General features: G+C 48.2%; 1 protein-coding gene across 2 annotated transcripts in view; it reads left to right on the top strand.

Annotated features, from left to right (window-relative positions):
• Window positions 1-26,458, top strand: part of LOC116360508 (oxysterol-binding protein-related protein 8) — a 151,870-nt gene that overhangs the window by 33,336 nt on the left and 92,076 nt on the right. The window contains exon 3 of one of the 2 annotated variants that reach the window (XM_031815181.1): window positions 7,374-7,474. In XM_031815181.1, coding sequence (XP_031671041.1) covers window positions 7,421-7,474 — 54 coding nt within the window. In that variant the 5' untranslated portion in view covers window positions 7,374-7,420. Of the gene's footprint in view, window positions 1-7,373; window positions 7,475-19,886; window positions 19,980-26,458 lie in introns of those variants that run through there. The other variant, XM_031815182.1, reaches the window with a different exon arrangement.

Raw genomic sequence — 26,458 nt, 5'->3', positions numbered from 1 at the left:
GTCTACTACACCTGTTGTATTCAGCATTTCACTGTAAGGTCTACTACACCTGTTGTATTCAGCATTTCACTGTAAGGTCTACTACACCTGTTGTATTCAGCATTTCACTGTAAGGTCTACTACACCTGTTGTATTCAGCATTTCACTGTAAGGTCTACTACACCTGTTGTATTCAGCATTTCACTGTAAGGTCTACTACACCTGTTGTATTCAGCATTTCACTGTAAGGTCTACTACACCTGTTGTATTCAGCATTTCACTGTAAGGTCTACTACACCTGTTGTATTCAGCATTTCACTGTAAGGTCTACTACACCTGTTGTATTCTGCATTTCACTGTAAGGTCTACTACACCTGTTGTATTCAGCATTTCACTGTAAGGTCTACTACACCTGTTGTATTCAGCATTTCACTGTAAGGTCTACTACACCTGTTGTATTCAGCATTTCACTGTAAGGTCTACTACACCTGTTGTGACGAATAAAATTTGATTTGATTTATAAATGCCTCATGAGCTCAGTTCCACTGTCTTTCTCATCACAAACCAAACTATAGCCTGAGCTTCTTTCACGCCATTGTGTGGAAACAATGTAATTGTAAACAGAGAGGCCTACTTTATAGCTTCAAGACATCAGACATGGTTAAAACCAGACATGGTTCAAATCATTTTGAAGTCATGAATGGTCAGTCCTTCCATTCATAGCTCTGTGTGAATCTGGGCCACGACTCCAGCCCCGTTGTGGGGTGTCTGCGTTGTTGTTTGAATCCCAGACTGCCCCTTTAATGCTGCTGGAGGCTTTGGCCAAGAAACAGAAACGTTGAGAAGCGTTCCTAGCTGTGCACTGTGGGGGATGTGGTGTGACACAGAGTTCCTGTCTCTGAGTCGATGGTTCTGTATTGAACTGCCTCGGTAGAGCTGAGAGGAGAGGGGACCTCGGACGCCTCGGTAGAGCTGAGAGGAGAGGGGACCTCGGACGCCTCGGTAGAGCTGAGAGGAGAGGGGACCTCGGACGCCTCGGTAGAGCTGAGAGGAGAGGGGACCTCGGACGCCTCGGTAGAGCTGAGAGGAGAGGGGACCTCGGACGCCTCGGTAGAGCTGAGAGGAGAGGGGACCTCGGACGCCTCGGTAGAGCTGAGAGGAGAGGGGACCTCGGACGCCTCGGTAGAGCTGAGAGGAGAGGGGACCTCTGACGCCTCGGTAGAGCTGAGAGGAGAGGGGACCTCTGACGCCTCGGTAGAGCTGAGAGGAGAGGGGACCTCTGACGCCTCGGTAGAGCTGAGAGGAGAGGGGACCTCGGACGCCTCGGTAGAGCTGAGAGGAGAGGGGACCTCGGACGCTCTGATATTGGCTATTTAGGTTATCAACGCTTTGGGAAGAGGAGACGCGGCTGTTAATTTGCCAGGGGAGAATGTGACTGCTGCTGTAAAGAGAGGAGAGAGACAGAGCGAGACAGAGACGGAGAGATACAGAGTGAGACAGAGTGAGACAGAGAGAGAGCAACAGGTACATTAGGCTAGATTGTCATGTTGGATTGGCGAAAGAAGCCGTTGCAATTTGGAAAGTAACTGAGGGGGAAAGAAATAATTGGGCCTCATGAGAAGCTGGCAGGAGGACAGATGACTGATGTCACATTGGAAGTTCAGTCCTGCTCTGAACCGCATCACATATAACTAATCATTGAAAGGGTGGAAAAAAACAAAGATGATCAAAGCCATCAGAGGGTTGAGCTGCAGATGGAGCATGTGACCCCTGGACACGGTGCTGCCTGGTTGGCCTCCACTTTCACTTGTGACCTTTAGGCTGTAGTCCTGATGTGACGGGCTGTGCTGGGATCTCATGGTTTATTGCTATGTGTGTTCTGTGGGTCTGTGTCAATTGTGTGAGGGTGGTGTGCTTTGTCTACGTCTGTCTCTTCCTCCCTCTATATGTTTACCTGTCATGTCCTGTCTCTCTGTTCTCTCTTCATCCCTCTGTCTATATGTTTACCCTGTCATTGTCCGGTCATCTCTCTCTGTTTCTCTCTTCTCCCTCTGTCTATATGTTTTACCTGTCATGTCCTGTCTCTCTCTCTGTTTCCTCTCTTCCTCCCGTCTGTCTATAATGTTTACGCTGTCAGGTCCTGTCTCGCGCTCTCTGTTTCTTCTCTTCCTCCCTCTGTCTAATTACCTGTCATGTACCTGTCATGCTCTCTGTTCTCATCTTCTCCTCTGTTTACCTGTCATGTCCTGTCTCTCTCTCTGTTTTCTCTCTTCTCTCCTCCCTCTGTCTATATGTTTACCTGTCATGTCCTGTCTCTCTCTCTCTGTTTCTCTCTTCCTCCCTCTGTCTATATGTTTACCTGTCATGTCCTGTCTCTCTCTCTGTTTCTCTCTTCCTCCCTCTGTCTATATGTTTACCTGTCATGTCCTGTCTCTCTCTCTGTTTCTCTCTTCCTCCCTCTGTCTATATGTTTACCTGTCATGTCCTGTCTCTCTCTCTGTTTCTCTCTTCCTCCCTCTGTCTATATGTTTACCTGTCATGTCCTGTCTCTCTCTCTGTTTCTCTCTTCCTCCCTCTGTCTATATGTTTACCTGTCATGTCCTGTCTCTCTCTCTGTTTCTCTCTTCCTCCCTCTGTCTATATGTTTACCTGTCATGTCCTGTCTCTCTCTCTGTTTCTCTCTTCCTCCCTCTGTCTATATGTTTACCTGTCATGTCCTGTCTCTCTGTTTCTCCCTTCCTCCCTCTATATGTTTACCTGTCATGTCCTGTCTCTCTGTTTCTCTCTTCCTCCCTCTGTCTATATGTTTACCTGTCATGGTCTCTCTCTCTCTCTCTTTTCTCTCTTCCTCCTCTGTCTATATGTTTACCTGTCATGTCCTATCTCTCTCTCTGTTTCTCTCTCTTCCTCCCTCTGTCTATATGTTTACCTGTCATGTCCTGTCTCTCTCTCTCTCTGTTTCTCTCTTCCTCCCTCTGTCTATATGTTTACCTGTCATGTACAGTCTCTCTCTCTGTTTCTCTCTTCCTCCCTCTGTCTATATGTTTACTACCTGTCATGTCCTGTCTCTCTCTCTTTTTCTCTCTTCCCCTCCCTCTGTCTATATGTTTACCTGTCATGTCCTGTTCTCTCTCTCTGTTTCTCTCTTCCTCCCTCTATATGTTTTACCTGTCATGTCCTGTCTCTCTGTCTCTCTCTCTGTTTCTCTCTCTTCCTCCCTCTGTCTGTATGTTTACCGGTCCAGGTCCTGTCTCTCTGTTTTCTCTCTTTCCTCCCTCTGTCTATATGTTACAACGCTGTCATGTCCTGTCTCTCTCTCCTGCCTCTGTTTCTCTCTTCCTACCCTCTGTCTATATGTTTACTTTACCGCTGTCATTCCTGTCTGCTCTCTCTGTTTCCTTCGTCCGTCTCTCTCCTCCACTCTGTCTATATTGTTTAACCTGTCAAGTCTTGTCTCTCTTCTCGGTTTCGCTCTTCCTCCCTCTGCTCTATATGTTGACCGTGTCATGGTCCTGGTCTCCGCTCTCTGTTTCTCTCTTCTTCCTCACGTCTGTCTATATTGTGAACCCTGATTCATGTCCTGTCTCTCTCTCTGTTTCTCCTCTTCCTCCCATCTGTGTCTATAAGGGGGACCGCCTGTCATGTCCTGTCTCTCTCCTCTGTTTCTCTCTTCCTCCCTCTGTCTATATGTTTAAACTGTCCATGGTCCTGTCTCTCTCTCTATCTGTTCTCTCTCTTTCCTCCTCCCTCTGTCTATATGTTTACCTGTCATGTCCTGTCTCTCTCTCTGTTTCTCTCTCTTCCCCCTCTGTCTATATGTTTACCTGTCATGTCCTGTCTCTCTCTCTGTTTCTCTCTTCCTCCCTCTGTCTATATGTTTACCTGTCATGTCCTGTCTCTCTCTCTGTTTCTCTCTTCCTCTCCCTCTGTCTATATGTTTACCTGTCATGTCCTGTCTCTCTCTCTGTTTCTCTCTTCCTCCCTCTGTCTATATGTTTACCTGTCATGTCCTGTCTCTCTCTCTGTTTCTCTCTTCCTCCCTCTGTCTATATGTTTACCTGTCATGTCCTGTCTCTCTCTCTGTTTCTCTCTTCCTCCCTCTGTCTATATGTTTACCTGTCATGTCCTGTCTCTCTCTCTGTTTCTCTCTTCCTCCCTCTGTCTATATGTTTACCTGTCATGTCCTGTCTCTCTCTCTGTTCTCTCTTCCTCCCTCTGTCTATATGTTTACCTGTCATGTCCTGTCTCTCTCTGTTCTCTCTCTTCCTCCCTCTGTCTATATGTTTACCTGTCATGTCCTGTCTCTCTCTCTGTTTCTCTCTTCCTCCCTCTGTCTATATGTTTACCTGTCATGTCCTGTCTCTCTCTCTGTTTCTCTTCCTCCCTCTGTCTATATGTTTACCTGTCATGTCCTGTCTCTCTCTCTGTTTCTCTCTTCCTCCCTCTGTCTATATGTTTACCTGTCATGTCTCTCTCTCTTTCTCTCTTTTCTCTCTTCCTCCCTCTGTCTATATGTTTACCTGTCATGTCCTGTCTCTCTCTCTGTTTTCTCTCTTCTCCTCTCCTCCCCTGTCATATGTTTACCTTCATCTGTCATGTCCTGTCTCTCTCTCTGTTTCTCTCTTCTTCTCTCTTCCTCCCTCTGTCTATATGTTTACCTGTCATGTCCTGTCTCTCTCTCTGTTTCTCTCTTCCTCCTCTCTCTATATGTTTACCTGTCATGTCCTCTCTCTCTCTGTTTCTCTCTCTCTCCTCCCTCTGCGCTATATGTTTACCCTGTCATGTCCGGTCTCTCTCTTCTAGTTTCTCTCTTCTCTTCCGCCCTCTGTCATATGTTTACCCTGTCAGGTCCTGTCTCTCGCATCTGTTCCTCTCTCTCCTCCCTCTGTCTAGAATGTTTAACCGGTCATGTCCGGTCTCGCTCTTCTGTTTCGTCGTCTTCCTCCCTCTATAATGTTTACCTGTCATGTCCCTGTCGCTCTGTTTCTCTCTTCCTCCCTCTGTCTATATGTTTACCTGTCAATGTCCTGTCTCTCTCTGTTTTCTCTCTTCCGCCCTCTGTCTATATGTTTACCTGTCATGTCCTGTCTCTCTGTTTCTCTCTTCCTCCCTCTGTCTATATGGTTTACCTGTCATGTCCTGTCTCTCTCTCTGTTTCTCTCTTCCTCCCTCTGTCTATAATGTTTACCTATGTCATGTCCTGTCTCTCTCTCTGTTTCTCTCTTCCTCCCTCGTCTATATGTTTACCTGTCATGTCCTGTCTTCTCTCTCTCTGTTTCTCTCTTCCTCCCTCTGTCTATATGTTTACCTTCATGTCCTGTCTCTCTCTCTGTTTCTCTCTTCCTCCCTCTGTCTATATGTTTACCTGTCATGTCCTGTCTCTCTCTCTGTTTCTCTCTTCCTCCCTCTGTCTATATGTTTACCTGTCATGTCCTGTCTCTCTCTCTGTTTTCTCTCTTCCTCCCTCTGTCTATATGTTTACCCTGTCATGTCCTGTCTCTCATCTTCGTTTCTCTCGTCCTCCTCCCTCTGTCTATATGTTTACCTGTCATGTCACTGGTCTCTCTCTCTGTTTCTCTCTTCCTCCCTGTCTATATGGTTTTTAGCCGTTCATGTCCTGTTCTCTCTCTCTTGTTTCTCTCTTCTCTCCTCTGATCCTATATGTTTACCTGTCCATGTCCTGTCTCTCTCTTCTGTTGCTCTCTCTCTTACCGTCCTCCCTCTATATGTTACCTGTCATGTCCTGTCCTCTGTTTCTCTCTTCCTCCCTTCTGCTATGATGTTTACCTGTCATTCCTTGTCTCTCTGTTTCTCTCTTCCTACCCTCTGTCTATATGTTTACCTGTAATGTCCTGCTGTCTCCTCTGTTTTTCCTCTTCCCCGGTCCCTCTTCTATAATGGTTTACTCCTGCATGTCCTGTCCTGTCTCTTTCTCTCTTGCCTGCCTATCTATATGTTTACCCTGTCATGGTCCTGTCTCTCTCTCTGTTTCTCTCTTCCTCCCTCTGTCTATATGTTTACCTGTCATGTCCTTGTTCTCTCTCTGTGTTCTCTCTCTCTTCCTCCCTCTGTCTGATTATGTTGAACCTGTCATGTCCTTTCTCTCTTCTCATCTGTTTCTTCTCTCTCTTCCTCCTGTCTCAATATGTTTACCCTGTCAGTGCCTGGTCCCTCTCTCTGTTTTCTCATCTTCATTCCCTCTTGTCTATATGTTACCTGTCATTCCTGTCCTCTCTCTGTTTTCGCTCTTCCTCCTCCTTTCATCCCTCTGTCTATATGTTTACCTGTCCGATGTCCTGTCTCTCTCTCTGTTTCTTTCTTCATCCCTCATGTCTAGATGTTTTACCTTGTCATGTTCTGTCTCTCTCTCTCGTTCTCTCTTCCTCCCTCTGTCTATATGTTACCGTCATGTCCTGTCTCTCTCTCTGTTTCTCTCTTCCTCCCTCTGTCTATATGTTTACCTGTCATGTCCTGTCTCTCTCTCTGTTTCTCTCTTCCTCCCTCTGTCTATATGTTTACCTTATTCCTGTCTCTCTCTCTGTTTCTCTCTTCCTCCCTCTGTTCTATATGTTTACCTGTCATGTCCTGTCTCTACCTCCTGTTGGCCCTCTTCCCTCCCTCTGTCCATAATGTTTACCCCTTTCATTGTCCCTGTCTCTCTCTCTGCTTTCTCTCTTCCTCCTCTGTCTATCTATGTTTACGCTGTCATGTCTGTCTCTCCTCTGTTTCTCCTCTTCCTCCTCTGTCTATATGTACCTGTCATGTCCCTCTGTCTCTCTCGTCTGTTCTCTCTTCCTCGCGCTCTGTCTATATGTTTACCTGTCATTCCGTCTCTCTCTCTGTTCTCTCTTCCTCCCTCTGTCCTATATGCTTTACTGTCATGTCCTGCTCTCTCTCCTGTTTCTCTCTTCCATCCCTCTGTTATATGTTACCTGTCATGTCCTGTCTCTCTCTCTGTTTCTCTCTTCCTCCCTCTGTCTATATGTTTACCTGTCATGTCCTGTCTCTCTCTCTGGTTTCTCTCTTCCTCCCTCTGTCTATATGTTTACCTGTCATGGTCCGTGTCTCTCTCTCTGTTTCTCTCTTCCTCCCTCTGTCTATATGTTTACCTGTCATGTCCTGTCTCTCTCTCTGTTTCTCTCTTCTCCCTCTGTCTATATGTTTACCTGTCATGTCCTGTCTCTCTTTTTCTCTCTTCCTCCCTCTATATGTTACCTGTCATGTCCTGTCTCTCTCTCTGTTTCTCTCTTCCTCCCTCTGTCTATATGTTTACCTGTCATGTCCTCTCTCTCTGTTTCTCTCTTCCTCCCTCTGTCTATATGGTTACCTGTCTCTGTTTCTCTCTTCCTCCCTCTGTCTATATGGTTACCTGTCTCTGTTTCTCTCTTCCACAGACATGCAGAGCTCTGAGCATCTCTAACAGGCAGCACTCTGTGGAACCATGGACTCTTCTTCTTCTGAGTCCCAGTCCCAGGGCGACGGTGAGACAGCTCTGGTGAGTACAAGCCCCACCCCTCCTCTCTTGGGCAGGGAAATGTCAACTCGCAGGAGCATCACGTCCCTTTTGCCTGGACTCAGGACTATTAGCTCTGGGCTTCTTGTCTTGTAAAGCCCAGTTATAAAGCCTTCGTCTTATTCTGGTGCTCATGGTCCTGGAGGTCTTCCTCATTGGTGGCTTTGTCTTCTGTCATGTCGTTATCAGTGATGATAACAGGGGTGTGTTCAGGTCAGGGCTCTGTTTCTTAATGATGTCCTACGGTGCTCATGTTCCTAGCCTGCCACCGACTTTGGCAGTCCCACACTGAGTCACGGTTTCAGGCACTTGTGCCGGACATTAAAGGTCACTTAGCCTCTCACTTACATGCCTCGTGGGAATGCCAACAGCAGAGAGAGGAATATGAAGAGGTGAACGAATGATGAAGACGAAAACCTGGAGAAGATCAAACCTGTCTAGTCCTTTCACACACACACCATGTCCACTTACACACTACACACCATGTCCACTTACACACTACACACCATGTCCACTTACACACTACACACCATGTCCACGTACACACTACACACCATGTCCACTAACACACTACACACCATGTCCATGTACACACTACACACCATGTCCACTTACACAGCTATCCCCACAGCCTAGAAAAAGAGCTATCCCCACAGCCTAGAAAAAGAGCTATCCCCACAGCCTAGAACACAGTTATCCCCACAGCGTAGAACACAGCTACCCCCACAGCGTAGAACACAGCTATCCCCCCAGCGTAGAACACAGCTATCCCCCCAGCGTAGAACACAGCTATCCCCCCAGCGTAGAACACAGCTATCCCCCCAGCGTAGAACACAGCTATCCCCACAGCGTAGAACACAGCTATCCCCCCAGCGTAGAACACAGCTATCCCCCCAGCGTAGAACACAGCTATCCCCCCAGCGTAGAACACAGCTATCCCCCAGCGTAGAACACAGCTATCCCCACAACGTAGAACACAGCTATCCCCACAACGTAGAACACAGCTATCCCCCCAGCGTAGAACACAGCTATCCCCCCAGCGTAGAACACAGCTATCCCCCCAGCGTAGAACACAGCTATCCCCCCAGCGTAGAACACAGCTATACCCACAGCGTAGAACACAGCTATCCCCCCAGCGTAGAACACAGCTATACCCACAGCGTAGAACACAGCTATACCCACAGCGTAGGAACACAGCTATACCACAGCGTAGGAACACAGCTATACCCACAGCGTAGGAACACAGCTATACCCACAGCGTAGGAACACAGCTATACCCACAGCGTAGGAACACAGCTATACCCACAGCGTAGGAACACAGCTATACCCACAGCGTAGGAACACAGCTATACCCACAGCGTAGGAACACAGCTATACCCACAGCGTAGAACACAGCTATACCCACAGCGTAGGAACACAGCTATACCCACAGCGTAGAACACAGCTATACCCACAGCGTAGGAACACAGCTATACCCACAGCGTAGAACACAGCTATACCCACAGCGTAGGAACACAGCTATACCCACAGCGTAGGAACACAGCTATACCCACAGCTATACACATGCTGGCACATAAACACAAAATACACAAACACATGTTGTATCATCATCGACGATCACTCAAGTCCAGTATGATTGTCCTCCAGTATGATTGTCCTCCAGTATGATTGTCCTCCAGTATGATTGTCCTGCAGTATGATTGTCCTGCAGTATGATTGTCCTCCAGTATGATTGTCCTGCAGTATGATTGTCCTGCAGTATGATTGTCCTGCAGTATGATTGTCCTGCAGTATGATTGTCCTGCAGTATGATTGTCCCGCAGTATGATTGTCCTCCAGTATGATTGTCCTCCAGTATGATTGTCCTGCAGTATGATTGTCCTCCAGTATGATTGTCCTGCAGTATGATTGTCCTGCAGTATGATTGTCCTCCAGTATGAATGTCCTCCATGGGGACTTCTATGTGTGGGTCTTCAGACGGCTGTAGAGGCTGAGCTGAGATCCTCAGGCTCTGTTACAATGTGGACATGTGTGAGTGATGGTTGTGATGATGATTGGCTCTTCCTGGTGTTGAGTCTGTCCTTGTGAACCTGCTGCTTGTTCTCTGTCAGAACCCCAGGTGTTGCAAGTCACCCATAAACAGGGAGTGTCCCTCCCTCCCTCTGAGTCTCTCAGACAGTGTGCTCATTAAGATAGTACCCATATCAGGGACAAGCAAGCAGTTGATTGGTTCAATACTAATGAGATTACAGGCTGAGTTTGGCCCTGAACAACTTCTTCCCTTAAAACCCTTCAGAAGAATCTCAATATCCAATGTTTGTTTTAGCGCAATGTTCGCAGAATTAAGGTTGTCATTTTGTTTTGTTTTTGAGCATTCTCTGTCTTTTTGGTCTTGTCTCCTTCTCTCCGTCTCTGCTGTGTGCACTGTTCACCTTCCCACTCCAGACACCAACCCCCCTTCCTCCTGCTGTGTGCACTGTTCACCTTCCCACTCCAGACACCAACCCCCCCTCCTCCTGCTGTGTGCACTGTGCACCTTCCCACTCCACAGACACCAAGCCCCCCCTCCTCCTGCTGTGTGCACTGTTTACCTTCCCACTCCACAGACACCAAGCCCTCCTCCTCCTGCTGTGTGCACTGTGCACCTTCCCACTCCACAGACACCAAGCCCCCCCCTCCTCCTGCTGTGTGCACTGTGCAGCTTGCTACAATAAGTGAGTCATCATTTGTGGATGTGAGTTGTTAATGGCTCGGGTACATAAAAAGGTCATTTTCATCGACAGATCAGTGATCTGAATTCATTAGATTATTGCTGACTGTTTGAAATGCAATGTATTGACCTTTAATTGTGCAACAACACTTATCTATAGAGAACGTTTAAAACATCCAGATATATATCAGGAATCGGCCATACATGATTTTTAGCCCTTATCGCTCAGCCCTGAGCCTTCTACTATTGGAGAAACATTATCTCAACTTCATCATAATCCTCATTGGCTTTTCTGGCAGCGGAAGTGAAGGCAATGAGCTCCAGATGAGTCCTGTGATGACAGAACAGGCCGTCTCTCAGGGGTGTCACACACTGGCATCAGTAACAGGACAAAGACCCTGTCTGAGCCTCCCGAGTGGCGCAGCGGTCTAAGGTACCGGAGGTGTCACTACAGATCCGGGTTCCATCCCGGGCTGTGTTGCAGTCGGCCATGACCGGGAGACTCATGAGGCGGCACACAATTGGTCCAGCGTCGTCCGGGTTATGGGAGGGTTTGGCTGGCTGGGATGGATGTCCTCGTCCCAGGCACCTCATCCCTTGTGGCAGCCGGGCGCCTGCACACTGACCTCGGTCGCCAGCTCTCCCGAATCCGTACGGGAGTTGCAGCGATGGGACAATACTGTAACTACTGAAATTGGGGAGAAAAAGGGGTAAACAGTACCCCTCCCAAAAAATAAATACTAAGACCCTGTCTTCGTCCCAAATGACACCCTATTCCCGATGGTGCAGTACTTTAGACCAGAACCCTATGGGCCAAAGTAGTGCACTATATAGGGAATAGGGTGCCATTTGGTGCATATATCCTTTCTATTCCTCTCAGCTAATGAGGGAGCAGGTTTGTCTTTAGTTGTTGGAATATTTCAGTGTGGGAGTTTCTCTGAACGGTCTCCCGAGACTATGTTGCCGACGAAGTGCGTTCCTACGGTCCACAAATGACGAGCTGCTGTTGTGGCATGACTGCGCAAGACTCCCCAATGGGTTTATTGTGGATGGTGGTTCTTGCTGTTGTTTACTGAAACATGAGAGGGATTAGCAGCAAACACACTAACAAAGATCAGGGTAGCTGGGATTGGCTCCAACAACAGACAAATAATCTGCACAGTAAAGAACAGTTTATTGAAGGCTTTCAGTGGTCTGGGCTGGAGTCCAGTTTCTGACAGACCACTTCCAGCATCTTCTATTAAGTTGTTTCTCTTAGTCACTTATACTAGACCTGACACACACACACACACAAACACACACAAAAAAACATCTATATATATGTGTGTGTGTGTGTGTGTGTATATATATATACAGTGCCTTGCGAAAGTATTCGGCCCCCTTGAACTTTGCGACCTTTTGCCACATTTCAGGCTTCAAACATAAAGATATAAAACTGTATTTTTTTTGTGAAGAATCAACAACAAGTGGGACACAATTATGAAGTGCAACGACATTTATGGGATATTTCAAACTTTTTTAACAAATCAAAAACAGAAAAATTGGGTGTGCAAAATTATTCAGTCTCTTAAGTTAATACTTTGTAGCGCCACCTTTTGCTGCGATTACAGCTGTAAGTCGCTGTCTCTATCAGTTTTGCACATCGAGAGACTGACATTTTTTCCCATTCCTCCTCGCAAAACAGCTCGAGCTCAGTGAGGTTGGATGGAGAGCATTTGTGAACAGCAGTTTTCAGTTCTTTCCACAGATTCTCGATTGGATTCAGGTCTGGACTTTGACTTGGCCATTCTAACACCTGGATATGTTTATTTTTGAACCATTCCATTGTAGATTTTGCTTTATGTTTTGGATCATTGTCTTGTTGGAAGACAAATCTCCGTCTCAGTCTCAGGTCTTTTGCAGACTCCATCAGGTTTTCTTCCAGAATGGTCCTGTATTTGGCTCCATCCATCTTCCCATCAATTTTAACCATCTTCCCTGTCCCTGCTGAAGAAAAGCAGGCCCAAACCATGATGCTGCCACCACCATGTTTGACAGTGGGGATGGTGTGTTCAGGGTGATGGGCTGTGTTGCTTTTACGCCAAACATAACATTTTGCATTGTTGCCAAAAAGTTCAATTTTGGTTTCATCTGACCAGAGCACCTTCTTCCACATGTTTGGTGTGTCTCCCAGGTGGCTTGTGGCAAACTTTAAACAACACTTTTTATGGATATCTTTAAGAAATGGCTTTCTTCTTGCCACTCTTCCATAAAGGCCAGATTTGTGCAATATACGACTGATTGTTGTCCTATGGACAGAGTCTCCCACCTCAGCTGTAGATCTCTGCAGTTCATCCAGAGTGATCATGGGCCTCTTGGCTGCATCTCTGATCAGTCTTCTCCTTGTATGAGCAGAAAGTTTAGAGGGACGGCCAGGTCTTGGTAGATTTGCAGTGGTCTGATACTCCTTCCATTTCAATATTATCGCTTGCACAGTGTTCCTTGGGATGTTTAAAGCTTGGGAAATCTTTTTGTATCCAAATCCGGCTTTAAACTTCTTCACAACAGTATCTCGGACCTGCCTAGTGTGTTCCTTGTTCTTCATGATGCTCTATGCGCTTTTAACTGACCTCTGAGACTATCACAGTGCAGGTGCATTTATACGGAGACTTGATTACACAAAGGTGGATTGTATTTATCATCATTAGTCATTTAGGTCAACATTGGATCATTCAGAGATCCTCACTGAACTTCTGGAGAGAGTTTGCTGCACTGAAAGTAAAGGGGCTGAATAATTTTGCACGCCCAATTTTTCCGTTTTTGATTTGTTAAAAAATGTCGTTCCACTTCATGATTGTGTCCCACTTGTTGTTGATTCTTCACTAAAAAATACAGTTTTATATCTTTATGTTTGAAGCCTGAAATGTGGCAAAAGGTCGCAAAGTTCAAGGGGGCCGAATACTTTCGCAAGGCACTGTAGATAGATAGAAGGGATTTGGGGGGTTTTCGTCGGATTGCCACAGTCAAACTGAACGGACGGCGATGGGAAAAACATTGCAAAAATGCCAGTTTTTGATCTCATTCAGGTGTGTGTGTGTGTGTGTGTGTGTGTGTGTGTGTGTGTGTGTGTGTGTGTGTGTCTGAGCCTAATACCTGGCTGGCCTCCCTCAGGCAGTGTTATTACTGCTGAATGTCTCTCAGTCTAGGGATGCCTCCCTCAGGCAGTGTTATTACAGCTGAATGTCTCTCAGTCTAGGGATGCCTCCCTCAGGCAGTGTTATTACAGCTGAATGTCTCAGTCTAGGGAAGCCTCCCTCAGGCAGTGTTATTACAGCTGAATGTCTCAGTCTAGGGATGCCTCCTTTTCACCTGGGCCCAGGTGAAAAGTAGTTAAGTATGTAGGGAATAAGCCTGGTGTGGGCTGTCTCATGCTCTCCTAATACATCCTCTGTGGGCTTAAGCCCTTCTTTAGGAGCCGTATATCAAAGCCCCCCCCCCCCCCCCCCCATAGTAGCAGAACTTTGAGTGTCCTGTATGCTTCATAGCACTAAGATCATTTATGTCCATTGTAGGCAATGGATGAAAGACCATCTTAGTGACTCCAAGTTTTGGGTGAACAGTTCAGTAGATACCTGTTCCTACACTGCTGAGAGGTAGTGACTGTTAAGGTAACACTGCTGAGAGGTAGTGACTGTTAAGGTAACACTGCTGAGAGGTAGTGACTGTTAAGGTAACGCTGCTGAGAGGTAGTGACTGTTAAGATAACACTGCTGAGAGGTAGTGACTGTTAAGATAACGCTGCTGAGAGGTAGTGACTGTTAAGATAACACTGCTGAGAGGTAGTGACTGGTAACGCTGCTGAGAGGTAGTGACTGTTAAGATAACGCTGCTGAGAGGTAGTGACTGTTAAGATAAAGCTGCTGAGAGGTAGTGACTGTTAAGATAAAGCTGCTGAGAGGTAGTGACTTAAGATAACGCTGCTGAGAAGTAGTCACGGTTAAGATAACACTGCTGAGAGGTAGAGACTTAAGATAACACTGCTGAGAGGTAGAGACTTAAGATAACACTGCTGAGAGGTAGAGACTTAAGATAACACTGCTGAGAGGTAGTCACTGATAAGATAACACCGCTGAGAGGTAGTGACTGTTAAGGTAACGCCGCTGAGAGGTAGTCACTGTTAAGATAACGCCGCTGAGAGGTAGTGACTGTTCAGAACGCTGCTGAGAGGTCCTGACTGTTAAGGGAAGGTACTCACACCAGGCAGCCCACAATAACCACTGGTCTGTTTAAAAGAAGCTGACAGGTTTAGTTTTGTTCCTGTATTTCATGGGAATTTTCACAAGTTCACTTGATCTGAGGTCAGTTCTGGGCATGTGCTTGTACTCCTTTTGTGTGTCAGTATGAGTGATGTGAGGCCTTCTGGTTTGTTCAGGTCTTAACCCTTTACTGGTCGGACAACAGAGCAAATGCCAGTATCCTGTTTCCATGAACCTAGTGCATCAGTCTGTATGTGTCCCTTTTAGGGTGCCATCTGGGACGCAGTTTCCCTGTCAGTCTGTCAACTGTAATTATGATGAAGTTGGTGCTGGTCTGGTCTGCTCTGCTAGATGAATAGTATCTGGACTCATCTCAGCTGGGCTGGTGGAGTCCTCTAGACTAATGGTATCTGGACTCATCTCAGCTGGGCTGGTGGAGTTCTCTAGACTAATGGTATCTGGACTAGAGGTCGACCGATTATGATTTTTCAACGCCGATACCGTTTATTGGAGGACTAAATGGCTGTTTTAAAAAATATTCAAAATGTATTTGTAATAATGACAATTACAACAATACTGAATGAACACTTTTTAACTTAATATAATACATCAATAATATCAATGTAGCCTCAAATAAATAATGAAACATGTTCAATTTGGTTTAAATAATGCAAAAACAAAGTATTGGAAAGTAAAAGTGCAATATGTGCCATGTAAGAAAGCTAACGTTTAAGTTCCTTGCTCAGAACATGAGAACATATGAAAGCTGGTGGTTCCTTTTAACATGAGTCTTCAATATTCCCAGGTAAGAAGTTTTAGGTTGTCGTTATTATAGGAATTATAGGACTATTTCCCTCTATACCATTTGTATTTCATTAACCTTTGACTATTGGATGTTCTTATAGGCACTTTAGTATTGCCAGTGTAACAGTATAGCTTCCGCCCCTCTCCTCGCTCCTCCCTGGGGTCGGACCAGCAACACAACGACAACAGCCACCACATCGAAGCAGCGCTACCCATGCAGAGCAAGGGAAACAACCACCCCAAGGCTCAGAGTGAGTGAAGTTTGAAGCGCTATTAGCGCGCGCTAACTAACCAGCCATTTCACTTCGGTCACACCAGCCTCATCTCGGGAGTTGATAGGTTTGAAGTCATAAACAGCGCAATGCATGACGCACAACGAAGAGCTGCTGGCAAAACGCACAAAAGTATTGTTTGAATGAATGTTTACGCGCCTGCTTCTGCCTACCACCGCTCAGTCAGATACTTAGATACACAGGTAGAGTCCTCTAGACTAATGGTATCTGGACTCATCTCAGCTGGGCTGGTAGAGTCCTCTAGACTAATGGTATCTGGACTCATCTCAGCTGGGCTGGTAGAGTCCTCTGGACTCAGCTGGGCTGGTAGAGTCCTCTAGACTAATGGTATCTGGACTCATCTCAGCTGGGCTGGTAGAGTCCTCTAGACTAATGGTATCTGGACTCATCTCAGCTGAAAATGAGCCTCTGATCACTCGTTATGGTGAGTACGAAATGTTTGTTTGTCTGGAGTTTAGTAGAGGCAATTCTCTGTTCTTCTGTTGTCTCCTCCCTCAGCAGAGTGAGAAACCGGCTAGGTTCTGTGGCGGTGCAAATCAACTTTCTTTCTGCTTAGGCCTAACCCAGGCCCTGTGTCCCTCTTCACAGGAATCATGACCCTTCTCAGCAGGCTAGATTTATACTGTACCAGTATTTTTTTATTGAACCTTTATTTAACTAGGCAAGTCAGTTAAGAACAAATTCTTATTTACAATGGCGGCCAAACCCAGACGACGCTGGGCCAATTGTGCGCCGCCCTATGGGATTCCCAATCACGGCCAGTTGTGATACAGCCTGGAATTGAACCAGGGTCTGTAGTGACACCTCTAGCACTGAGACACAGTGCCTTAGACCGCTGCACCACTCAGGAGCCCTGAAAGTATATTTGTGCAGGTGGTGAATGAGATTGTATAGCATCACATGCAGTTTATTTTCTTCAACAGTGTACCTCACTGATCTAGATTTTTAGGGGTGGGTTGTGAAATGTAGCTCACTAGTGTTTTTACCACTAAATAAATATTTTGGAATTTATGCAAATGTTTCTGTCTAGCACCAGTCATTATGCTAGAATTTGCCTTATTGATGTAAAATGACATCTCTGGTACTTTGAGACTGACTGGGTTCCAACCTGGGTCTCCTGTGCATCACAACATTGTGTTAGCCCACTGAGCTGAAGCCACTAGACGACTGAAGGATGCTGGGAGGTCTTCAAGTTGAGCCAGTTATGGTCAATGGAACGGCTTTTAAAGCTGATCACTTTTGGAGCGTTTATGTCCAGACCCAGTCTCTGGATGGCGGGTTTCCAAACCGCTCTCAAAACAACGTTTTGCAATATTTGTCCTTGGACGAAACTTGCAGCCCGGTCTCAAAGGTGCAATTACCTTACCTGAAATACACCTTGTGGAAGCAAACAGTAGCTATATCGCCTAGCGTTATTTAGCTCGTGTGGAAGGTCAGCAATAAGCCACTGAAGGAGTGCAAACATCTATTGAAGTGGCTGTCATCCCAACCACTTGTCTGACCCCTCTCACACCTTCTGTTCCTCTCTAGGCACAACCCACGCCAGATACAGGAAGTCATGCAGGCTCATCGCCCCCTCATCGTCCCCTCCGCGCCCCCTCATCGTCCCCTCCGCATCCCCTCATCGCCCCCTCATGCACTACTTTTGACCAGGGCCCTTTGGGATGCAGCCTGTGTCATCATGCCAGCTAGTGTTCAACCTGGCCCTATGGGATGCAGCCTGTGTCATCATGCCAGCTAGTGTTCAGCCTGGCCCTATGGGATGCAGCCTGTGTCATCATGCCAGCTAGTGTTCAGCCTGGCCCTATGGGATGCAGCCTGTGTCATCATGCCAGCTAGTGTTCAGCCTGGCCCTATGCGATGCAGCCTGTGTCATCATGCCAGCTAGTGTTCAGCCTGGCCCTATGGGATGCAGCCTGTGTCATCATGCCAGCTAGTGTTCAGCCTGGCCCTATGTAGAAAAGTCTGAAAACAAAATGTGTCTAACAATAGCCCAGTTTTCTCCCATGTGATCACAATTAGATTATGTGGAATGTAGACTTTTTTTTTGTCATATGACGCCTCCTGAGAAAATATGATGCCTCATTCTGTACCCTTGGAGTTTAACCCCGACTTCAGAACAGGGCCTTCAATGTATCCCTGACTTCAAAACAGGGCCTTCAGTGTAACCCTGACTTCAAAACAGGGCTTTCGGTGTAACCCTGACTTCAAAACAGAGCTTTCGGTGTAACCCTGACTTCAAAACAGGGCTTTCGGTGTAACCCTGACTTCAAAACAGGGCCTTCGGTGTAACCCTGACTTCAAAACGTGGCTTTCAGTGTGGTCTTAAGCCCCTGACACCAGACCACGTTAGGCCATCTGTCTATGCTCCTACTATCTGTCTCTTTTCTCCTTGAAATTCCGATCCCCTTTAAAGAATAATAAAATAAAACAGGGCCTTCACTGTCCAAGTTAAGCATTCACCATGGTTGAATCTGTCCACCGTACCTCTACCTGCTTCACTCGCTCCTCCAGAGGCTCGTCTAGACCAGCCTTTCCTTTAACCCAGTAGGCACTCTTCCAAGTTCACTTCTTTTTTGGCTTTTTTAGTTGCCCCATTGATCACTTCATTGCTGGCAAATGAAAACGTATCGGGAGGAGAGGAAAGCCACACTGTCTTTGTGAAACCACTTAAGACGTCGTCCCCTCATCGTCACCTCCATGTCCCCTCATCGTCCCCTCCACATCGCCTCATCGTCCCCTCCACATCCCCTCATCATCCCCTCCGCATCCCCTCATCGCCCCCTCATCGTCCCCTCCGCGCCCCCTCATCGTCCCCTCATCGTCCCCTCCGCATCCCCTCATCGCCCCCTCATCGTCCCCTCCGCGCCCCCTCATCGTCCCCTCCGCATCCCCTCATCGCCCCCTCATCGTCCCCTCGTCGTCACCCCATCGTCCCCTCCATGTCCCCTCATCGTCCCCTCCACATCGCCTCATCGTCCCCTCCACATCCCCTCATCGTCCCCTCCACATCCCCTCATCGTCCCCTCCATGTCCCCTCATCGTCCTCTCCACATCGCCTCATCTTCCCCTCATCGTCCCCTCCGCATCCCCTCATCGCCCCCTCATCGTCCCCTCCGCGCCCCCTCATCATCCCCTCATCGCCCCCTCATCGTCCCCTCCGCGCCCCCTCATCATCCCCTCATCGCCCCCTCATCGTCCCCTCCGCGCCCCCTCATCGTCCCCTCATCGTCCCCTCATCGTCCCCTCATCGCCCCCTCCACGTCCCCTCCACATCCCCTCATCGCCCCCTCCACGTCCCCTCCACATCCCCTCATCGCCCCCTCCACGTCCCCTCCACATCCCCTCATCGTCACCCCATCGTCCCCTCATCGTCCCCTCCACATCGCCTCATCGTCCCCTCCGCATCCCCTCATCGTCCCCTCCGCATCCACTCATTGTCCCCTCCATGTCCCCTCATCGTCCCCTCCACATCGCCTCATCGTCCCCTACGCATCCCCTCATCGTCCCCTCCACGTCCCCTCATCGTCCCCTCCATGTCCCCTCCACATCCCCTCATCGCCCCCTCCACGTCCCCTCCACGTCCCCTCCACATCCCCTCCACATCCCCTCATCGCCCCCTCCATGTCCCCTCCACTTCCCCTCCACATCCCCTCCACATCCCCTCATCGCCCCCTCCATGTCCCCTCCACTTCTCCTCCACATCCCCTCATCGCCCCCTCCATGTCCCCTCCACATCCCCTCATCGCCCCCTCCATGTCCCCTCCACTTCCCCTCCATGTCCCCTCATCGTCCCATCTAAACTTGTTTTCCCTGCTGGGTCTTTGACTCAGCAACCGAGAAAACGGAAGCATTAATGAGGCTGAAGCGAGGCTGAACACCTAGTCGGGCTGGAATAACATGGTGATGGTCGGTTGTTGTGTCTCCATTGGTCGCTTGCTGGGGTGTTGGTTTTGCTTTTTGATGTCTGGGGAAATCAGGTGGGCTGCTGGCAGTTATTGGTGCAGAAAGGCTTGGAATGAACAGAGACACATGGTGTCTGAGACAGTGTTGTTTTGATTTTGTGTGTGTGCATGAGTGGCAGCAAACCAACCGACAAAAGGGATACATTAGAGAGAATCAGAGTTACTGCGGGAAAACCAAAGGAGCTTTCTCAAAAGAGAGCTAGCATACACAGGAAGATAAAAGGAGGGAGAATAAACAAGGGGGAGAGAAGGAGGGTGTGTGTGTGTGTGTACGAGAGAGCAAAAGACAGAACAGAATGCTCACCAGGGTAGCAGGAGAGAGAGAGAGAGAGGGAGGGACTTGTGCTCTCCAGCACGCTGTCTCTCGTTCCCTCTCCCCCCTTCTCTCCAGTGTGTGTGAGAGAGCCCAGTTGTTGGTCGTACCAGGGCTAGTCCTGTCACGCAGCAGCAGCCACGTCACCGCCAGGCAGCCGTCACAAGGTATGCATTTCCTCTCCTCTCTCAGAGCAAAACTAACACTGCCTTTCTGTCAAAGAAACACAAGAAAGAACAGTGGGTGGAGGAGGTTGAAGCTTAGCGGAAGCTTTGGGTTGTCTTGGATTGATATATCAGTGGGTGTGTTCCTCTGCTTTCTTTGTTTGCAGTTTGTATGCCACATACCGAGAAGTGTAGTTCCACTGGTAATGTCATTATTATTTTGCTACTGAACATGGGGAGTTGAGTTGTTCCACTGGTAATGTCATTATTATTTTGCTACTGAACATGGGGAGTTGAGTTGTTCCATTGGTAATGTCATTATTATTTTGCTACTGAACATGGGGAGTTGAGTTGTTCCACTGGTAATGTCATTATTATTTTGCTACTGAACATGGGGAGTTGAGTTGTTCCACTGTATCTGCTTGTTTGTTGATGACTGTGTGGACACTGACTGCCTTCAGATCACAAACTTGGAAGAGTGCTCAGCATGCTAGTATGTGTACCCTGCTAGCATCTGAAGCTAACAGCGATACTATCCTGTCATCTGGACAGCACAGCTGTGCGCTAACAATGTTATCAGTGTTATCTTGTAGCAACGTTAGCATCACTCTGTTCAGTCCATTTCCTTTGTATGCTGTTGGGGAAATGCTGAATGGGGATTGCTGGGCTGAGAACTGATTGCCAAGAAGTTGTGGATTAATCATAGCCTGAGCTTCCCTGTGGCTTGTTTACTAGCGAGGGTCATGGAAGCAAGGTAGAAACAGAGAGAGTATTATACCTTACAGAACTATCTATAAGACGAGATACTCCCAGGTACAACGTATGTGGACCCCTGCTTGTCGAACATCTTATTCCAAAGTCATGGGCGTTAATATGGAGTTGTACCCCCCTTTTCTGCCACAGCAGCCTCCACTCTTCTGGGAAGGCTTTCCACTAGATGGTGGAACATTTGCTGCAAGGACTTGCTTCCATTCAGTCAAGAGTGTTAGTGAGTTCTGGTGCTGATGTTGGGCAATTAGGTCTGGTTCGCAGTCTGTGTTCCAATTCATCCCAAAGTTATTCGATGGGGTTGAGCTCAGTGCTTTGTGCAGGCCAGTCAAGTTCATTCACACGATCTCGACAAACCATTTCTGTATGGATCTCGCTTTGTGTACGGGGGCATTGACATGCTGAAACAGGAAAGGGCCTTCCCCAAACTGTTGCCACAAAGTTGGAAGCACAAAATCGTCTAGAATGTCATTGTATACTGTAGTGTTAAGATGTCCCTTCACTGGAACTAAGGGGTCTAGAGTGAACCATGAAAAACAGCCCCAGACCATTATTCCTCCTCCACCAAACTTTACAATTAGCACTATGCATTCGGGCAGGTAGCGTTCTCCTGGCATCCGCCAAACCCAGATTCGTCTGTCAGACTGCCAGATGGTGAAGCGTGATTCATCACTCCAGAGAACGGGTTTCCACTGCTCCAGCGAGCTTTATACCACTCCAGCCGACACTTGGCATTGCACATGGTGATCTTAGGCTTGTGTACAGCTGCTCGACTATGGAACCCATTTCATGAAACCGTTATTTTGCTGACGTTGCTTCCAGAGGCAGTTTGGAACTTGGTAGTGAGTGTTGCAACCAAGGACAGACTATTTTTACTCCCTCCGCATTTCAGCACTCAGCGGTCCCATTCTGTGAGCTTGTGTGGCCTACCACTTCGAGGCCGAGCCGCTGTTACTCCTAGACGTTTCCACTTTACAATAACAGCATTTACAGTTGATTGGGGCAGCTCTAGCAGGGCAGACATTTACGAACTCACTTGTTGGAAAGGTGGCATCCAATGGCGATGCCACGTTGAAAGTCACTGAGCTCTTCAGTATTTTTATATTTAACCTTTATTTAACTAGGCAAGTCAGTTCAGAACAAATTCATATTTATAATGACGGCCTACCAATGATGGCCTACCAATGATGGCCTACCAATGACGGCCTACCAAAAGGCAAAAGGGATCACAACAAGAGAGACAACACTACATAAAGAGAGACCTAAGACAACAACATAGCAAGGCAGCAACACATGACAACACAGTATGGTAGCAACACAACATCATAATAACATGGTAGCAGCACAACACATGGTACAGTCATTATTGGACACAGACAACAGCACAAAGGGCAAGAAGGTAGAGACAACAATACATCACTCAAAGCAGCCACAACAGTATGGGCCATTCTACTGTCAATGGTTGTCTATGGAGATTGCATGGCTGTGTGCTCAATTTTAGACACCTGTCAGCAACGGTGTGGCTGAAATAGCCGAATCCACTAATTTGAACTGTTGTCCACACAGTTCTGGAATGTATCTAGAAGACTATTTACTCTGTGTCAATCAGTTACTTTATAAGGAGTTTATCACCATGAGGAAGTAGTTTTGGGGTCTCCGTTACTCACAAATTCCGTTCATTAGTGCTTTCCCAGCAATGGCTGCTGCTAAGACCCAACCGGGAGGTAGTTTTGGCTCAGCAGAGACATTGGTTACCTTCAAAATGTCACCCTATTCCCAATATAGTGCCCTACTTTTGACCGGTGTCTATAGGCACTATGTAGGGAATAGGGTGTCATTTAGGACGCTACCATTGAACAGTCTGGGTCTGAGTGTGTGTCATCAGATTGTTAGCATTAGGCCGGTTGCACTGTGTACATTGATTGGGAGCGTAAGGGGATTGGTCAAATGACTCTTCTTCTCTGAAAGTAGGGTGTCTTTGGATTGGGTGACAGCACTGGCAGCGCTTTTACTGACCAATAGGGTTGTAACGGTGACCTGGCAGAGCTCTTGTTGACCAATAGGATTGTAACGATGACCTGGCAGAGCTCTTGCTGACCAATAGGATTGTAACGGTGACCTGGCAGAGCTCTTGCTGACCAATAGGATTGTAACGGTGACCTGGCAGAGCTCTTGCTGACCAATAGGGTTGTAACGGTGACCTGGCAGAGCTCTTGCTGACCAATAGGGTTGTAACTGTGACCTGGCAGAGCTCTTGCTGACCAACAGGATTGTAACGGTGACCTGGCAGAGCTCTTGCTGACCAATAGGGTTGTGACGGTGACCATATAACTGCGGTAGTAAACACAGACCCAAGATAGGCTTCTGAAACCATTTTGAAGTCATACAGAAATGTCCAGAGGAAATGTGTCCTCTGCTGAAGCTGGATGGGTGGTACTTTAACTGAAAGTCTATATAGCAGTTTAGGACTTTATATTGATTCCTATCTTGTGTTAACTCTGCAAAGCCACAACTGCTTCGTCTATAAGCACTCCTCTACATTCAGCTAAAGGGCGTACTATGTGCAAGACAGAAACAGGTGGTGAGATGGGGTTTTGGTGTGAAGTTTCCTGTCTGATGTTTCCAGCTACGTCAGGCCTTTTGTTGTGAGAGTTAACAATCAAACCAATTATCAGAAAGAACCGAGAACCAAGGGGATAGAATCAGGAAGCCTTTGACGGATATCAAGCCATTATCTCAGTTTGCATTTGATATGAGCTTGAATGCGAGCAGAGGAAGCTCAACAGTCCAGAGGTGATAACCTGTCAAAATGTCCATATCGTCATAGACACCTGAATCCAGGCCTTGTTCTGTTGTTCACATCCCTTCTGTCATACCCTCTGTCATCCCCCTGTCATTCCCTCTGTCTTCCATGGCTGTTCATCCTCGCTTCAACCTCCTCCAGTTCTTCCTCCCTCATCTCTCTCTTATCGCTACAGCCCCTCCCATCACCCTCTACCTCCAGGGTGGACGTGTCTGTCATCTCCAGACTGTCATTGAGCCTCTCCCTCCGGACCCCCAGCATTGGACCCCCAGCAGATCTGAAACTCTAGTCTATTCTGGGTCTGAGACGGTCCACCTGGGAGGTTGTTCTCCCTCTTTGAGGTCCCTCCATAGTCCAGGAAATGGCGAGGCTGTCTCACTAGGTGGCGGATTAAGGTAAGGTTGCCCCTATATGCTGATCTTGGGTCAGTTTTGCATTTCCCCCACACTTGGTTAATGTTAGGATTGGGGAGTGGGAAGCTGATCCAAGATCTGTACCTAGGGGGAACTTCACCTCAGAGCCTCACCAGGCACCCTATGGCGGCGGGTGTTGATCTGAAGACACCACCCTCCGCTCGTCCCTCATAAAAGATGGAACACCGGAGGAGGAACTGACCCCCGTCTCACAGGGAGGGATATTCTATACATTGGCCTCTTGGTCTCCCCTTCCACCTTCTCCAGAGCCTGGGTCGTAACTCGTGTTCATCATACACCATACGGAAGAAAACGTACTGAAACAGGGAGGGACTACCTGAACTTCTCCAATAAGAAACGTTCCTTTTCGTTTCCTGTTGCAAACTGTTTTCAAGCATTCTCCGCTGCCTGCCCTAATAAACACAACCCTGAACAAGAGGCCTGACATATTTAGGTTCATTTCAGATATAAGAAAAGAGACATTTGTGGTTTGTTAGCTGGCGTGTACTAGATTAGCCTGGTTTTCCCGGAGCTACTGTGTCTGTTTGTGGGTTTCCTGCTCCACCATGTTGGGCTGACTTCGCTTCCTCCACCGCCTTGTCCCAGTTGCTCTGAGGTCAATGATAACATGCCTCTGTCTACAATCTGATAAACACTGTTCCAAGCTAGGAATACATCCAGATAACTGTGTCCTCACTATTTGGCCATGCTAGTAAGTACAGTCCCTAACAGTAACTCATAACTCCTGTCCTTGGTAGCATTGGCCATTTAGTGATTGACACCCACAGCCCGTGAAACACGGACAACACCTCTCAGCCGAGGCACCATGACCTAAATCTATCACCCTGGGAAGCAGGTCGATGATGCATCACCTCCTCCGCAAGGCAGTTTCAGGCACATCCCCAATTTCCACTTCGCCAGCATCCCTCCCTGTTGGCGTGAGGCCTTAATATCCAGTTCATCTCTGTCTCCCTCCTCAGAGTAGACAGCGTGGAGCTCTCTGCTCGCTCTCCACGGCTTGTCCCCTGTGTGATAGCTCTCCTCTGGGTTATCAGACGTGTGGAGTGAGATTGTTGCTGACACCTCACCACACACCATCAGTTCTCTCTTACGGCCATGAGCAGTCCCAGGTTGCATCTGAAATGGCACCCTATTCCCTTCTGTCTAGAGCCCCATGGCCCCTGGCCATAAGTAGTGCACTACGTGAGGAATAGGGTGCGATTTGAGATGAAGTACTACTTCCATCACCTCCGTGCCAACACCTATCTGTCTCTTTCTGGCCCTGCCTGGACTTCCTGTGTAGGCCTGCCCCCACAGTCAGGAAGCTCTTCTCAACGTTTTAAAGTGAGCTCCCACTTCTGGACTTTCTCAGTGAGAGATTATTCAAATTCGACAGGAGTTCACTGAGTCAGCGCTTGTCGAGACATTTCAAGTCAACTTTTGTTCAACTTGTTTTGTTCCTCACCATTGTGTGGGACGTTGAAATGTCATTTGATATAATGGTACAGAACCGCCATGTCCAGTCAAAGTCAAACAGAGAATTGTTTTTACTTTGTCCTTAGTTGTGTTTTGTCTATTGTGTTTGTTGACTGGTGCTTGGCTCTGATGGTGGCTGTGGACAGTATCTTGGCTGTGGACAGTATCTTGGCTGTGGACAGTATCTTGGCTGTGGACAGTATCTTGGCTGTGGACAGTATCTTGGCTGTGTGTCGGTGACTCTGAGGGCCTCCCTGTCACGTGTGTTGAGTGCTTTTATTTATGGGGGCTGTCAGTGCTTTTCTACACCGGCTGTAAATCAGGAGAGTAGCCCTTCCCCCTGCTCAGTGGCCAAGCCAACCTGAGTCAGACCCTCAAGCCTCCTCTCCCCAGGCTCCAGCCCTCCTCTCCCCAGGCTCCAGCCCTCCTCTCCCCAGGCTCCAGCCCTCCTCTCCCCAGGCTCCAGCCCCCAGCCCTCCTCTCCCCAGGCTCCAGCCCCCAGCCCTCCTCTCCCCAGGCTCCAGCCCCCAGCCCTCCTCTCCCCAGGCTCCAGCCCCCAGCCCTCCTCTCCCCAGGCCCCAGCCCTCCTCTCCCCAGGCTCCAGCCCTCCTCTCCCCAGGCTCCAGCCCTCCTCTCCCCAGGCTCCAGCCCTCCTCTCCCCAGGCTCCAGCCCTCCTCTCCCCAGGCCCCAGCCCTCCTCTCCCCAGGCCCCAGCCCTCCTCTCCCCAGGCCCCAGCCCTCCTCTCCCCAGGCCCCAGCCCTCCTCTCCCCAGGCCCCAGCCCTCCTCTCCCCAGGCCCCAGCCCTCCTCTCCCCAGGCCCCAGCCCTCCTCTCCCCAGGCTCCAGCCCTCCTCTCCCCAGGCTCCAGCCCTCCTCTCCCCAGGCTCCAGCCCTCCTCTCCCCAGGCCCCAGCCCTCCTCCACCAACAGGATATCTGTAATTTCCCATGAAGAGAACACATCCCTTACTTTAATGCTTGCTCTTCCACTGGTTTCTCACTGTAAAGCACTGCAGAGAAATAT

This window comes from Oncorhynchus kisutch, unplaced genomic scaffold (genome assembly GCF_002021735.2).
Source record: "Oncorhynchus kisutch isolate 150728-3 unplaced genomic scaffold, Okis_V2 Okis09a-Okis19a_hom, whole genome shotgun sequence".
NCBI classification, from domain to species: Eukaryota; Metazoa; Chordata; class Actinopteri; order Salmoniformes; family Salmonidae; genus Oncorhynchus; species Oncorhynchus kisutch.
Note: the sequence above shows the minus strand (reverse complement) of the source record. Positions and strands in the feature narration are given on the sequence as shown.